The sequence below is a fragment of the Limulus polyphemus genome, unplaced genomic scaffold (assembly GCF_000517525.1).
Source record: "Limulus polyphemus unplaced genomic scaffold, Limulus_polyphemus-2.1.2 Scaffold2362, whole genome shotgun sequence".
Taxonomy (NCBI): Eukaryota; Metazoa; Arthropoda; class Merostomata; order Xiphosura; family Limulidae; genus Limulus; species Limulus polyphemus.
In genome coordinates, this window is record NW_013667972.1 from 1,736 (window position 1) to 15,682 (window position 13,947).

At 29.9% G+C, this 13,947-nt stretch overlaps 1 protein-coding gene across 3 annotated transcripts in view; it reads right to left on the bottom strand.

Annotated features, from left to right (window-relative positions):
- The window catches only part of LOC106466724, a 79,563-nt gene that overhangs the window by 1,267 nt on the left and 64,349 nt on the right, over positions 1–13,947 (bottom strand). For all 3 annotated transcript variants that reach the window (XM_022394812.1, XM_013927028.2, XM_022394811.1), the window contains 7 exons: positions 12,678–12,755; positions 12,169–12,297; positions 8,901–9,108; positions 7,651–7,751; positions 4,627–4,798; positions 3,950–4,048; positions 2,289–2,469 (listed from right to left, as the gene is read on the bottom strand). In XM_022394812.1, the coding sequence (XP_022250520.1) occupies positions 2,289–2,469; positions 3,950–4,048; positions 4,627–4,798; positions 7,651–7,751; positions 8,901–9,108; positions 12,169–12,297; positions 12,678–12,755 (968 nt within the window). The remainder of the gene's footprint in view (positions 1–2,288; positions 2,470–3,949; positions 4,049–4,626; positions 4,799–7,650; positions 7,752–8,900; positions 9,109–12,168; positions 12,298–12,677; positions 12,756–13,947) is intronic.

The window sequence follows — 13,947 nt, forward strand, 5'->3', positions numbered from 1 at the left end:
CAAGTTTCTCCTGGTCTGTGCTTCTCTACCACTTTATTCCTGACTTGTTTGGAAAGCTCCTTGTTCTTCATGGTGGGTTTGTTGTATTACTATGCGAGTTGTGGCTTGAGCAGATGCATTTACTCTAAAGTCAAGTTAAACCACTCTGATTACACAGTCAGACAGAGACCATTACACTAATTTTGTGGTCTTTGAAACTATTCTTTTGCATCTGAACTGATTTGGGGTTGCCATAGCAAAGGGGTTGAATACTTATGCAATTAAGAATGTTTTAATTTTCTTTGAAAATCTAATCTACTGACATAATATCAGCATTTTTTTAGCTTTCTCAGTTCAGAGTAGATTGTGTAGATTCTAAATATAAAGTCCCATTTGAAAGTTTCATGATTGCAAGCTCAGACAGCAACAAAATGTGGAAACTTTGCAGGGAGGTGAATACTTTTGCAAAGCATTGTATAATGAAAAATATTTAAACTCTCAGATGTTAGATATACATAAGAATTTTTTTATATCTAAATTTAAAGAACAATATTCATGATAGCAAAAAACATAATATACTGTATACAAGTATTTAGATAAAATAACATCTTAGTCCTTAACAACATATCAAAAATTCTAACAGTAAAAATATATGATTAATAACTACAACATATGTATGTTTTCATAGTCTGGTTAACAAGGAAATTACAGGTAAAGTTAAATATATCATTTGCTCGATAAAGCTATAAATAATACATAGGAAAAAAAAAGTTTGTAAATAGGCCCTCTCTATCAACCTTTATCACTGTGAACTATAGGAGCAAGTGCTTGTTTGTATTTCATGGTTAGTACATGTTGCATTTAAACAACCCTGCATTCAATGCCTAAATATGATCGTAATTTCTTCTTACCATATGATAATAAAGCTAAACTAAAAACAAATAAGTGTAAAATAATGTTGTGTTATTATTATCTAAATATCTGATTTATAAGCGACTTGAATAAAATTTATAATAATTACAATTCACTGGTTTATTCTGATTCACACACTAACAGTTGTTGTACAAATAAATTGGTGACACATATAGTGTCTACACTACTACATCTGTTGTATCTCATCTGGCCTGATAAGCCCTGCTATTGATTGAAAAACCTTGTTGGCATTGGATAAGGCAGAAGTAGTGTGGTTGACATGTTAATATACGTCATTCATGTGTTTTTAAAACTAGATAAAAACTGTCAAATTGATTGATCTGTGGCAATATCTGAACTGTAGAGCTGAAGTCATTGGAGGATTTTTCTGACTTCAATGATGAGAAAACTTATTCTACTCTCAAGTTGATATTTTGACATGATTAAATTTCACATTCTTTCATATGCATTATATAAGCACACATTTGTTTTACTGGTTAGCACATGTGGGAAAAAGAGTTAGAGAAAACTGTAAAAAGATTTTGTAAAATTTTAAAATTTAAGTACTATTTTCAAAACATTTTTTAAGGTTTAATTATTGAAGAGCAAGTTATCTACAAGCATGCCATCAGAGATTGCAATTCATAAACTTTCCATTAATAAAAACAGTTTTCTTAGTTATGACATAATACTTATAATTTGGCTTATAAATAAATTCGTTTTTTGTTATGATGGGCACTAATAATATTCCTGTTTACTTTGGATGAAGAACCACTAACACATAACACTGTGACCTATATTGCTACCTGATCAAATGAAAAATAACTGATAAGCTTTTATCTCATTAAGACATCAAAAATGGTAGTCATAGATAAACGAGTATTGTCATTAGTTAATTCATTTTAAAATAAAAGCAAAGTTACTGATGTAATATTAGTATTAAAGTTATAAAATAAATCAATAAATCATGTTATCCAAAGTAAAATCAAGTTTTAAAGCTATATCATTAGATTTTTACGTTTCATTATTTTATAATACATCATTAAACAATTTTCCAAATTTGTTGTTTATCTTATGATACATCTCTGTATCTATCATAATGTAGTATGGTGATCATACTAATACAGAAAGGCTTCATAAGTGAAAACTGATGGAGATGACTTGTGTTCTTGGTTAGCTAAGTGGTAGAGCACCGATCTCGTTAATTGGAGGACTTGGGTTTGAGTTCTGGTCTTGCAGTCACTTTTTGTTTATTGGCTTTTCATAAGATATTTAATATTAATCATTACAAAACAATAATGTTACTAATTACCCTAAATAGCAATAAACTTTAAAGTCTTGCAGCTTTTGAAAACATTAAATCACAAACAACAAGAAAATATAAGATGTTGACTTACCTGTTGGAACCTAGAAACTGGATAGAGCAGCTTCAGATCTAACATTAGTTTGTGCTGGGAAATTGGGACAATTCGATGATAATTAATTAATTTAACAACAGATGTAAAGTTCAAAGGCTCAGAAAATCCATATTTTCCATTTTTATGAAATATCTTGAATAACTTGTTACTTCCTCCTTTTCTGAAAGTGTAAAAAAAACATACTGTGAACAGAAGTAAAATTTCAATGCTGAAGAAACATGTTCTCTACAAACTCAAGCATTTTTATAGTTACTTCTGACAGTTTCACTTCTTCAAAAAACTTTTGGAAAAAATTAGTTAGTTGGTAATTTTAACCTGAACGGCATCTTATGAAACAAATGTCATAACTGGCCAGCCAAAAGAACCCTAAGATTCAGGCACATCAATTCTTAATTTAAAAATTCTAACCAGAGAATGAAGGCAACCACAGCTGAAAGATGTTTTCATTGGAATATCACAGACCTTGGACCTTCTAACATGCAGCCCAACACACTAACCACAGCCAGCACAGGAGACAAAGACAAGTGTAGATTTATAGTATTAAAACACTCAGAAAGAAAATAATAATAAATAAAAAATATACACAAGTTTTGAGAATATGAACTACATTAATGGTAATATTTTTAAAAGTTAGTTAGTATTTTGTATAGTACATAAGTTTTACATTTCCTTATGAAAGAAAATTTTCAGAACTTTCAAAGTGCTTTTCCAATACTTCATCCAAATATCCAGGACCTTTTCTTATCATAATCTAAATGTGAAGTTATAGTGTTTCACCAGGGTTCAACTTTACGAACTTGAGTATTGTAAAGTTCATATTGTTTTCAAATTGTTCAATGAGATGATGAGAGAATAAAGAAAAAGTACCAATTGAAAAACATTGCTGTTATGAAAACTGACAACTTATATTTTTTTTAAAGAGATCAAATTTGTATTTTTCAAGGACATTGACATAAAATTCAATTTTCAAGCACTTAATACCTTAAAATGTACATAAAATTTTTTGAGGACCTGAATTACAAAATGGTTCGGCAATAGTATACATGTATATATAATAAACAATGAATGAAATAACGTAAACTATTAAATAGCAGACAATTTACATGTCAAACTATTTTCTTTATTTAAAGATCATTGTTAATTTTTTGTTTGATAATTAAAAAACTGCCAGGAAGTTACAGAGACAGCTAGAGAACAAAGTGTTAATCCTATAATTACTGACTTACTTTTATACCATACGCTACTAGTGGGACATATTGCATAATACTGAGTAATTTTGTTTTTTCCTGTAACAACTCTCACTTTAGAGAACTGACCAACTAAATTGGATGAAATTACTAATTTTCTACATAAAAGACATAAACACTAGCGGTAAATAGTTGGATTAATTGTAATATTGATAGTACATTTAACATGTTTTGTGTGACTTATATGTTATTGAAGACCCCATAACAAAGAAAGTCATGGACCCACGAGCAATTTGATGCATAAACAGTTTCCATTTGTAATTCTAGGGTTAAAAGATAAAATCCTAACTATCCTTTTTCAATAATTTTTGATAACTACGAGTAATTCTTAATCGACTAGTTTGTTCTTCATTTTGACGTAGATTCCTAGTTTCAGCCAGTGACAAAACTTACCGAAGTGTCAGTGTGTATTCTCCTGATCCTTTAATGGAAGCATCTCTTACAATGAAAGTACCATCTGCAGTATCTTTCAGTTTCTTCTTCACTTCCTCTCTGAAAGGAAACACAAGATTCAATGCATGAAGTAAAATGGTAGACAAACTTTCAACAAGTCTGTTATATTTTGTGTATGACATATCTATGTGTACACACACATACAAAATAATTTTGTGTATACTTCCATGAGAATATGATCAAATTATTTTTTAGTTTATGTATCCTGTAAACTGAGCAACAAAATTATAAGTTTACATGACAAAAAAATACTTTTTCTGTACATGGTGTCCTTATGTGTTTAACTATTGCCTAAACTACATTTTACTGACTATTATGCCAAGTAGTTTCTGAGAGAAAAAAAATAAGAATTACAAGATTCTAGCTCATGGCAATCTCAACAAACTAACCAAGCACTGAATAAAATGTACTCTGACTGATCCATTAGCCATATAACTGGTTCAGCAATATGATGTTATTTATATTGCCCATTTCTTAAAATATTACTTTTGTTGATAATAAAATAAGTATATATTCTCTTGTGGCACTTACTCTTAACAATTACTTGAAAACTGAATAAGACTATTCCTTAATTGCTGGGTAGTTGAATAAATCAATACAGCAAAATTCTTTCTGACCTTGTAATGTCTCCCCAATACCATTCTGCTTCCTCTAGTGGAAGGGGTGCTTCAGTGGATCTGACAGGTGAATCAGAAAATCCTAAAAATCTCCTAGAGCTAAAGTTACTTTCTGTAAGTTCCTCTAATAATGACTGACTGGAGATAAGGGATGAGCAACAAGGTGGTAAAGCTGGAAGGAATCAAATTTTATCTTCAACTAAAGGACAAACATTTAAAATTATTTAATACTAATAATATAACTGTCTGCTACAGTTTAATTCACAAAATATATTTGTTACATAACTCAAAAATAATTCAAACTTCATTAGTTTTGTATTGTAAGTAAAAACAAACAGACCATTTTTAAATTAGGTTGTTGTGGTCAAAGAAAAATACACAAAAAAAGGCTTTTCAAGTTTTTAAATTAATATTAGAAAATGAATTCCAACATCATTGCAATAAGAACTACACTGCTCTTTCCGTAAAGAAACATTTAATAAAATTTAGACTATAACATTAAATCAGAAAATAAAGCAATATTTATAATATTCTTGAAAAATACAACTGTACTTTTACCTTCGAGGCATAATTTATTATGTGTATGTAGTGCACTCCTGATTTTCAGCTTTAACCAATAAATACTGGAAAAACAATGGAAATGGTTATTCAACTGACTTTACATTAACGTTGCCATCTTCCCAAGTCACTGGTAAGTTTGTTTTTATAATTTCATATAAAATATTAGCTGCTCTTACAACTTTAGCATAAATAGAACTATGTTTTGTTATTACTCCCATCAGAGAAATTAGTGTGCAAAGAATATACAGTGTATTAGTTTAATCACTACGGTATTAAAACTGAAAACTCTTAAAAACACTGATTTTAAGGTATCTACACAAAACAGCTAAAGATAAATATAATTAAAAAAATAACTATAAAAAAAAAAGAAGCCCTATGTAAATGAATTGCCTAGACTTGTTTTTATGCTGTTTATTACCAGTGACTTCTACATATTACATCATATTGCAAGATTTAAATTTCTTTTCCTATTGCAACACTCAGAGTAGAGAACTGATGAAAATAAATTGGATGGAATTGCACTCTCAACAGTAATTAGTGGGATTAATTATTTATTTATCCTATTTTGATGTTTTTGCAGAGAGAAATATTGTTTTTCTATTGATTGTTCTTCTTCTAAATACTTTTTTAATCAACTGCCATTCCTTCGTTCCTTGGCAGATTGACCTGAAACTTGGCAAGGTTATACCTTGGTTAAATGTGCCCAGAAACTTTTTCATTTTTGTGATTTAGTACTTTTTTAAGAATTTTATGGAGTCAAAGGTCAAACAACCAAAAATGTATATTTTGAACTCATTTACAGAAATCAAGATGAAATTGGCACAAATATAATTATTAATGTGCCCAACACATTGATATACATTACGAGTCTTTTTTTTTTTGGGGGGGGGGGGTGCAGAGTTCACAAAAAACATAATATTAGGGTTTTTTGACAATTATTCCACTGTATTTCAGACAACTTACATGGGATTTAGTATAAAGGTACTTTTTTTTACAGGTTACACACATATACATACAGGAAGTTAACATTATGGCATTTTCACTGTGTTGTTGGAGGTCTTGAAGACAATATAAAAGAGAAAGGAATGATTTGTATGTTATGCTAAGCAAAGAGAAAAGTAATTTGCAACCAAAGTTGTTTTGATTTGCAAATTGTGATGTGAACCCAGATATTTTGTCCCCTGGACTATTGTTACAATAAGGTTTATGCAGTTGTCCAAAATTTGCATTAATTCATTTTGATCAAGTACATTAAAGAGGACTAATTTTACAACAGAAAATAACAAGACGCATTTTTCTTTTTTATAAAAGATTTCAGTTATCAAACATAACTATCAGGAAGACAACTAATATAGAGTGACTGACCCAAGCTACATTAAAATATAGTATATGGCACTGCGGTAATTTTGGTTCATACTTGAACAACTTGATGTGAAAAAAAAAGAAACAAAAACTAACTTTTACAGATATTTATACAATTTTCTCTGATCTTTGGGCCACTTTTCTGTTTCATTGACTTTTCTAGGTTTATAAACACTCTGTCTGAACAATAAGTTTACATGTATAATCATAACACCAACAAACTATTCATGTCATTTCTAAATAGCAATTTCAGCACACATATATTGAACTTCACTTTAATATAACATATAAATTTATTTGTATTACAATATCAAAACCCCATTATGAATTCAGTAGTCTAGTTATTTTCATGTTACAAACTTGGATTAAAGTAAGCTTGCTGTTTAGAAAAATCTCATTAAAAAGCTACTAGAAAATCTCCTAGTGTGCAAGAATCCAATACGAGCTTTTACTACAGTCAGTTCATTATTATCTCAAAAATTAGGCCTAATACACCTTCTGAAATGGATAAAAATTTTCTTAATTGTTTTGTGAAAACATTAAGGCTTCAGGTTACTGAGTTATGAGTAAGGTAAGCCTTGATCATAGCTTTTATTTCCTCTCACAAGAAAAAGTTTTGTATTTCTAGGAAGAAAATAAAGAACAAGAAAACTTGCAGTTTCCAAACAATATGTTAAGCATTGCTGTGTTAAAGTGATTTTTCACATGTAGCAAAAGCACTAACAAGGGTGTTACTTTTAAAGTCTCATACAAAAACAAGAATATGATACTTTAAGTCTCACAGTTCCAAGCTGTTGGCTAAAAAGTTACATGAATTGGCAGAATGTGCCATCTTAAAGTCTTACCAAACCAGCTGCAAAGTCATGTGAATATTGAAGAGTGTATTACCTTAGAGTTTGACTACATAAAAAAGGTCACTTAATAATTTTAATAATAATATATACGCACACATTCTCTAAAGACTGTTTGTACAAATGATAACATAATAGCAGATCACGTTTTCAAGATTAGCTATATAAAACAGCAAAAAAATAATAATAATAAATAAAATCCATTAACATTTTATGATAGTCACATGTGAGAGAAACAAGAATAAATTACCTGGTGCTGAATCAAAAATGGGTATCTCCTCACCCCAATCACCTTTAAGTAACAGAACTTCAATAATACGGTTATGTGATTCTGTGTTGTGAACTATTTGTCTGAAATATAAAAACAAATGGCTTTATTAGATCATTTCGACAGAAAAAATACAATTTTTGAAACTCCACAAAACACATATAAGCATATTTTCTCATAGTGTTATAGTCTAAATTGAAATCTGTATCAATAAAGGAAAAGAGAAAAATTTTAAAAGGTGCCAAAAAAGTCAAAATGACACTTGGGAGATTGAGGGTGTTTAGGCCTGATATTTAGAATAAAATGTATTTATGATTTTATTTTTCTAAATAGTAATAAATGTCTTTCACTGTTTCATTATATTTTGTAGTGGATAATAAAATTTTCATGTAAGTTTAAATCAAGGGCAACAAAATTTCACTTTAAGTCTTTTTTATTATATGAATTTTGGAAAAATTGAGGATGTTTAAAGGTGATGTCTCTGAAAATAAATGTCATTCTAAAGTTTTCCTGTGCAATTACCAAATTTGACCCTTCCCTTACATGTGTGTGCAGAATTTCTTCACATCAAAGCATTGGTCCAATAAATATTTTATTTAACGAAACAATAAGGTAAAACAATAACAAAACAAGAACATACACAAGTAAGTCACTATTAAAGGAATGTCACATTAATGAAGAACTGCAAACACTGGAAGAGATACAAAGGTGCAAGAGTAGAAACATTTAGTGATGGACAAACACCAACTATTAGAAACCTTCAGTTTACATAAGAAACAAGAGCAATCAGAGAGATTGTATACCCTCGCCACACCACGTCTTTTTGAGATTGCATGCGTTGGATAACATCATTTCACCTTTGAAAACTTGGAAAATCCTTCTCAGATCTAGAATGATTAATGATCTGGATTACTTTTTGTAGTGTGATGAGAAGTCTCACTCTTACTGTGCACATAAAATTTGGTACAAATATGATCACACTTTATGGAGTTATTAATCCAAAACCCTGAAAATGTCCTATCTCCCCATTAAAAAAAAAATGCTTCAAAGTCATCCAGAATATGGATTAGGAATGTCCCACATTGACCTCCCATCCTGTGTAAAATTTTCGTGTACATCAGTCTATTAGTTTTCAAGACACGCAAACAGAAACATAGACAGACGCACACATGGACCCAATTGCAATTATCAATTTTATTTAGGTCATCATGTACCTAATAGGAAAAACTTACATAATATTTTCCCACGGTGGACGAAGTAAAATGTGACACATCATTTTAATCAAAACAGTAGGTGAATCTTTTATTCCTCGCATATGTTGTAACTGACAGAATCGGCAAAAGTAGGACATCAAAGTCTGCAAAGTACATTTGTGGTGAACAGGAAGCTGTTGAACTAACTGGCCAAGATAAAAAGCACATTGGTTATCATCTTTAATTTCTGAAAGAAAAAAAGAATAAGGAACCAGTGACAACACAATATCAAGTGTTTTTCAATCACGCAAAATGACTATTTACTCCACATATAGGTGATTTTTAATTAAGAGTTTATATAAAGCAAGAGGTTTCAGAGTACACACACCACTTTAATAATTAACTTCTTCCATGCTTTATCCACTGGGGGTCTAGCCATAACATCTAGTAAAACAAAAACTTGGTAAGAAAATACTGAGCAAATGCTATAAAATTAGTCTTAGGTCAACTTACTTATCCCATTGAAATGAGGTTTTGAACTCAAAACATTTTAGTTAAAATACTAGATGTTTCATTAGATGTTCAATTAATGATGTGTTGAAATACTACATTTATATTATTTTAAGATGTAGAAGCATAATCAACTCATGTGAAAATTATAAGGAGTTTCACTATGCTACTAACCAGATTTCAAAGTAAATTACAACATGCAGTAATATTGCATAAAATTCAAAGGAAAGATCATATAACACAAATAATTATCTAAAAACAAAAACATTTCTACATTTTTTTAGGCCAATGGGGTGAAAGAGATGATACTGTTATGACCTGTTAATGGTCATACAAGGTTGGTTGCTATAGTAACAGAGGAAATTAACATTACTTTTGTTGTTTCATTGCAGATTTTTTTTTAGACATTGGCAATGAGCTAAACACCTGGACTAAACATATTCAGTAATACTATGATTTTGAGCATATTCTGTAAACATGTATAGACATTAAGCCTATGGTAACTAGTGTTTGGGAATCCCTTCAAGATCATTTTTATATCCACATGATAATAAACCAATAAATGGGTGGGCTTACAATTTCTGGTAAAAAAGGTGATCTCCAAGACTTATAAGGTCTCATCAACAGGGGTTTTAGCTTCAGAAAACCTCAGGAGATTGGATCAATTATGATTTAGTTTTAATACAACATAACTCTTGCTAATTCATCTAGTGGAAATATTGCAGTGCAAATCCAACATTGCTGAAGAAGCAAAATATCTATCAAATAATAAAAATTGAAGAAAAAATTCACTCATTTTAAAATTTGAATATTTTAATAATTGAAAAGACAGACTTGACTAACTTTATAGTTATACTTTACATGTCTGTATTTTACTGGATATCAGAGGACATCAAAGTAATAGTTCTGTATATATCAAACTGTTTTTTAAAACAAAAATTTCACAAGTGTAAGATTATGAGTATATATAGTGATTATCAATATAAATTCAAGTAAATAATATTTATATACATATGAGTGTGTGTGTGTGGATATGTCATCAAAAACTTGATATAATTCATGATAGTAATATACAGGGTTTGGTACTTTATATTAAAATGATCTTGCCACATCATTACAGCCTGGAGGGCCACTCCACAATAGCTGGCAGAACAGAAATGTTAGACAAGTCGGATTCGGTCAGTGGGACGTATTTTGCCCACTCCTGCTCTATATGTTCACTGTTCATCTTGATAATAGCCCTGCAGTACAGTTTTTATTGAAAAAGGCTCCTTCCTAAAACTGCCAAGTCCAAAGCACACCACTCTTCCCTAAATGCTTTTCATAAATCATTTAATGAACAAAGACAACAGTTTCCCAGCACCCATTTTAAAAGTCTGATCACACAGAAATTTACACTCTTCATAGCAAATAGCACGAACACCTATTTCATTCTCCAGCTGCTTAAGATATGCAACAGTTGAATGGGAGATATGACTGAAAGTCTCATCTTAGTAAGCCCATACTTTATTGTCCTTGTTTCCATACAAGGGCAAAATTTCTGTTAAAAAAAAAAGAAGCCAGAAAGTTGGTTTGATAGTAAAGCAGAGTTCACCTTGACATTTATATTTACCCCCCTGAACCCTAACTTGCTCCTAGCACAATATTCAGTAATGACCATGAATCCTTTCATAAAGTTTAGTGGCATGTATATACCATTTTATTACCCACTGACAAAAAATGGCACCAGACGTGTTAACGTTATCAAGATACACATCAAGCATCAGAAAATAGTGCCATTTTTCCCTGGCTAAGCACCAATCATAGTTTTAAACATGTTGTTTGTCCTTTCCTGAATATTATGTGAAGAAACTTGAGTACAGTTGACTTATATTACTTTTCCAGATAGAGATCAATCTTGATTATGTTTTGTACTGTTGTCTGGGACATGTGTATAGCTTTCGCCACTGATCTTTGTGTTTGCAGATTTACACCTATTACAAGAAGCCACATTTTTCTTAGTACAGCTAGGGTAAGACTTGTTGCAGTTCTCTTTCTGGATGATCCTGATGCCCCAAGTTGATTTATATTCTTTTGTTTTCCCATGCCATTAAGAACAAGGGATATCCCAAGCTTAGAAATTATAAATCCTTTATCTCAACACATCTTTAAGATCTGAATGTATGAATATTTTGCACTGGAAAAGGCTTTTAGATATCATTCCCAAAAGCAATCAATTTTTGGTGGCATCACACTGCTCACAAAATGCTAAACAATATCAAAATGTAGTTCTGATAAATGCTATTCCACCATGACTTTATATGGGCTGTGACTGTCATAAGACCTGCTGATTTGCATATTCAAAATCATTTTATTATAATGCACTCCAACCCTATTTATATTACCTAGTATTTTTTTTAACCATCAGAAATTGTTTAAGATAGCATTCAATTGCATCCTAATGTTGGATGATAATGACCTTTTAAAGTTTTTTTACATGTGTACTTCACAGCTATTAATAATATACTTGGCTCTTTAAATATTGTTTTCCACAAAAGTTTAGATAAATTAAAACTTACTCAGTTTCACTCATTTAATGGAATATAACACTTAGCAACATTTAATGTTATATAAAATGCTTATAAAGCTCAATACATACGAAAAAACACTTAACAATTCTGATTATTCAAGTTATATCATCAAAATATGACATTAATTATTCTTAAGGTTTTAAAGGCCATGGAAAAGCAAATCTATGGACTTATATAACAATAAATATAGTCATGCACAACAAACATGAAAATATTAGCAGACTTACTGGAAGCCTCCAAAAACATTTCATAACCTTCTACAGGTATTACAGGATTTGGCAACTCACGTAGATATTTTCTTAAGGCACCAGCAATGCAGTTTAGCTCATAATTCTGAAGATCTACACTATTCACATCTAGAATAACAAAAGTTAAAACTCTACATTGTACTTAACAAATAAAATGCAGTGTGAGAATATAATGATTTACAGATTTACCTTTTTATTACTAGTAGCTGAATAACACTGGATAAATAATTTTCTTCATTAGTCACAGGTTTAATAATATCTAAAAGTTTCTATTCTACAACTAGTCAGAAACAAGATATTCAGTATTCAAGTTTATTCACACTTCTTTATAGAAATGCAATCTATTTTAACCTGAACAAAAGTTAATGTATGTTCAATGGATGATTTTACTTTACTGTAATTAGCTCATACAAATTTCTGACTACACATCTAAATATATAAATTTATTACAACAATTAATTATTAAACAAAGCAAAATAATGTCATACCGTTATTGAATTTTTGTTTCAGTTCATTCACTATTTCAGGTGTGGCGGATGACATAAATACCTTGTACAAATCAATATCTGATAAGAAAAAGCAACATGAGAAAAAATATGAAAACACATGTAACATACAAGTTAAATTTGTGCTTTAATTACATGATAATAATCATCATTCAGCTTATCATATAAACTGTGAATTAAGTTTTATTACAGAAAGATGATACACACATATATTTGCAAATATATATATATATATCTATACACACGAGTGTGTGATGAAATTACCTTCTAAACATGGTTATAATAATTAATTAAATAATCTTTTAGATAAAAGAATAATATTCAACTTTAAAGGTTTAATGGGCTTCACAGTCTCTTAACTCATTTGGATGTGAACAAAATGGAAGTGTTTCTAAACAGGGTCAGGCAGATGAATGGATATTCTGGTAATGATATAACCACAACAGCAGAGACAGCACTAAGTATTTTAGTAATAAAACATTTAATAAAGACAAATGTCTGGGCATAATTTGTTTAAATATATAAAACGTATGAGATATTGACTAATACAACTATTTGTCTAACGATACAACTGGTCCATTTATAAACATAGGGAACTTTTTGAGCAAATTATTTTACAAATGATCAGTTGTTTGAAGAACACAGAACACTAAATATTAAGTCAATATTGGTTTGGCATAAATAAAGTGTAACAGCAAAAATGTGGTAATTTTTGCTCATTTAAACGGTTTCTAATCAGAATGATCAATTTTTCATACATTTGTTAATAACTCAAACTATTTTCTAATGCTGAACATTATAAGTTACTGGAGAATCTTATCTTTTACTCTTTATAGTAGCAGAAAAAGCCTGTATACATAACATCCTAATTACTGCACACTTTAAAAACTTAAAACTTTTTGGAAAAATAAAACTCATGTTAACACAAATACTCAATACTTGCAAATGGTACTCACCAATGCTACTATTTATTTATATTGTTATTCCTTTTATTGATATATATATATATATATACTTATAAAGAAAAGGTCAATCATTATGTGAAACTAAGCTTTTTTTTAGATAACACAGGCATGCAAATTTAAACTTCATAACAGTTGTTTTGGTTTTAATAACAGATTTTCCATAATTCGGCTGCGCTTATTTCGAAAATAATATTCATTTTTTTCAAGCACGTAAGGATTTTTTACAAATTGGGAAGAAAAAAAATTCTTACTAAGATCAAATTATTATTTCGTTTACCACAATGAAC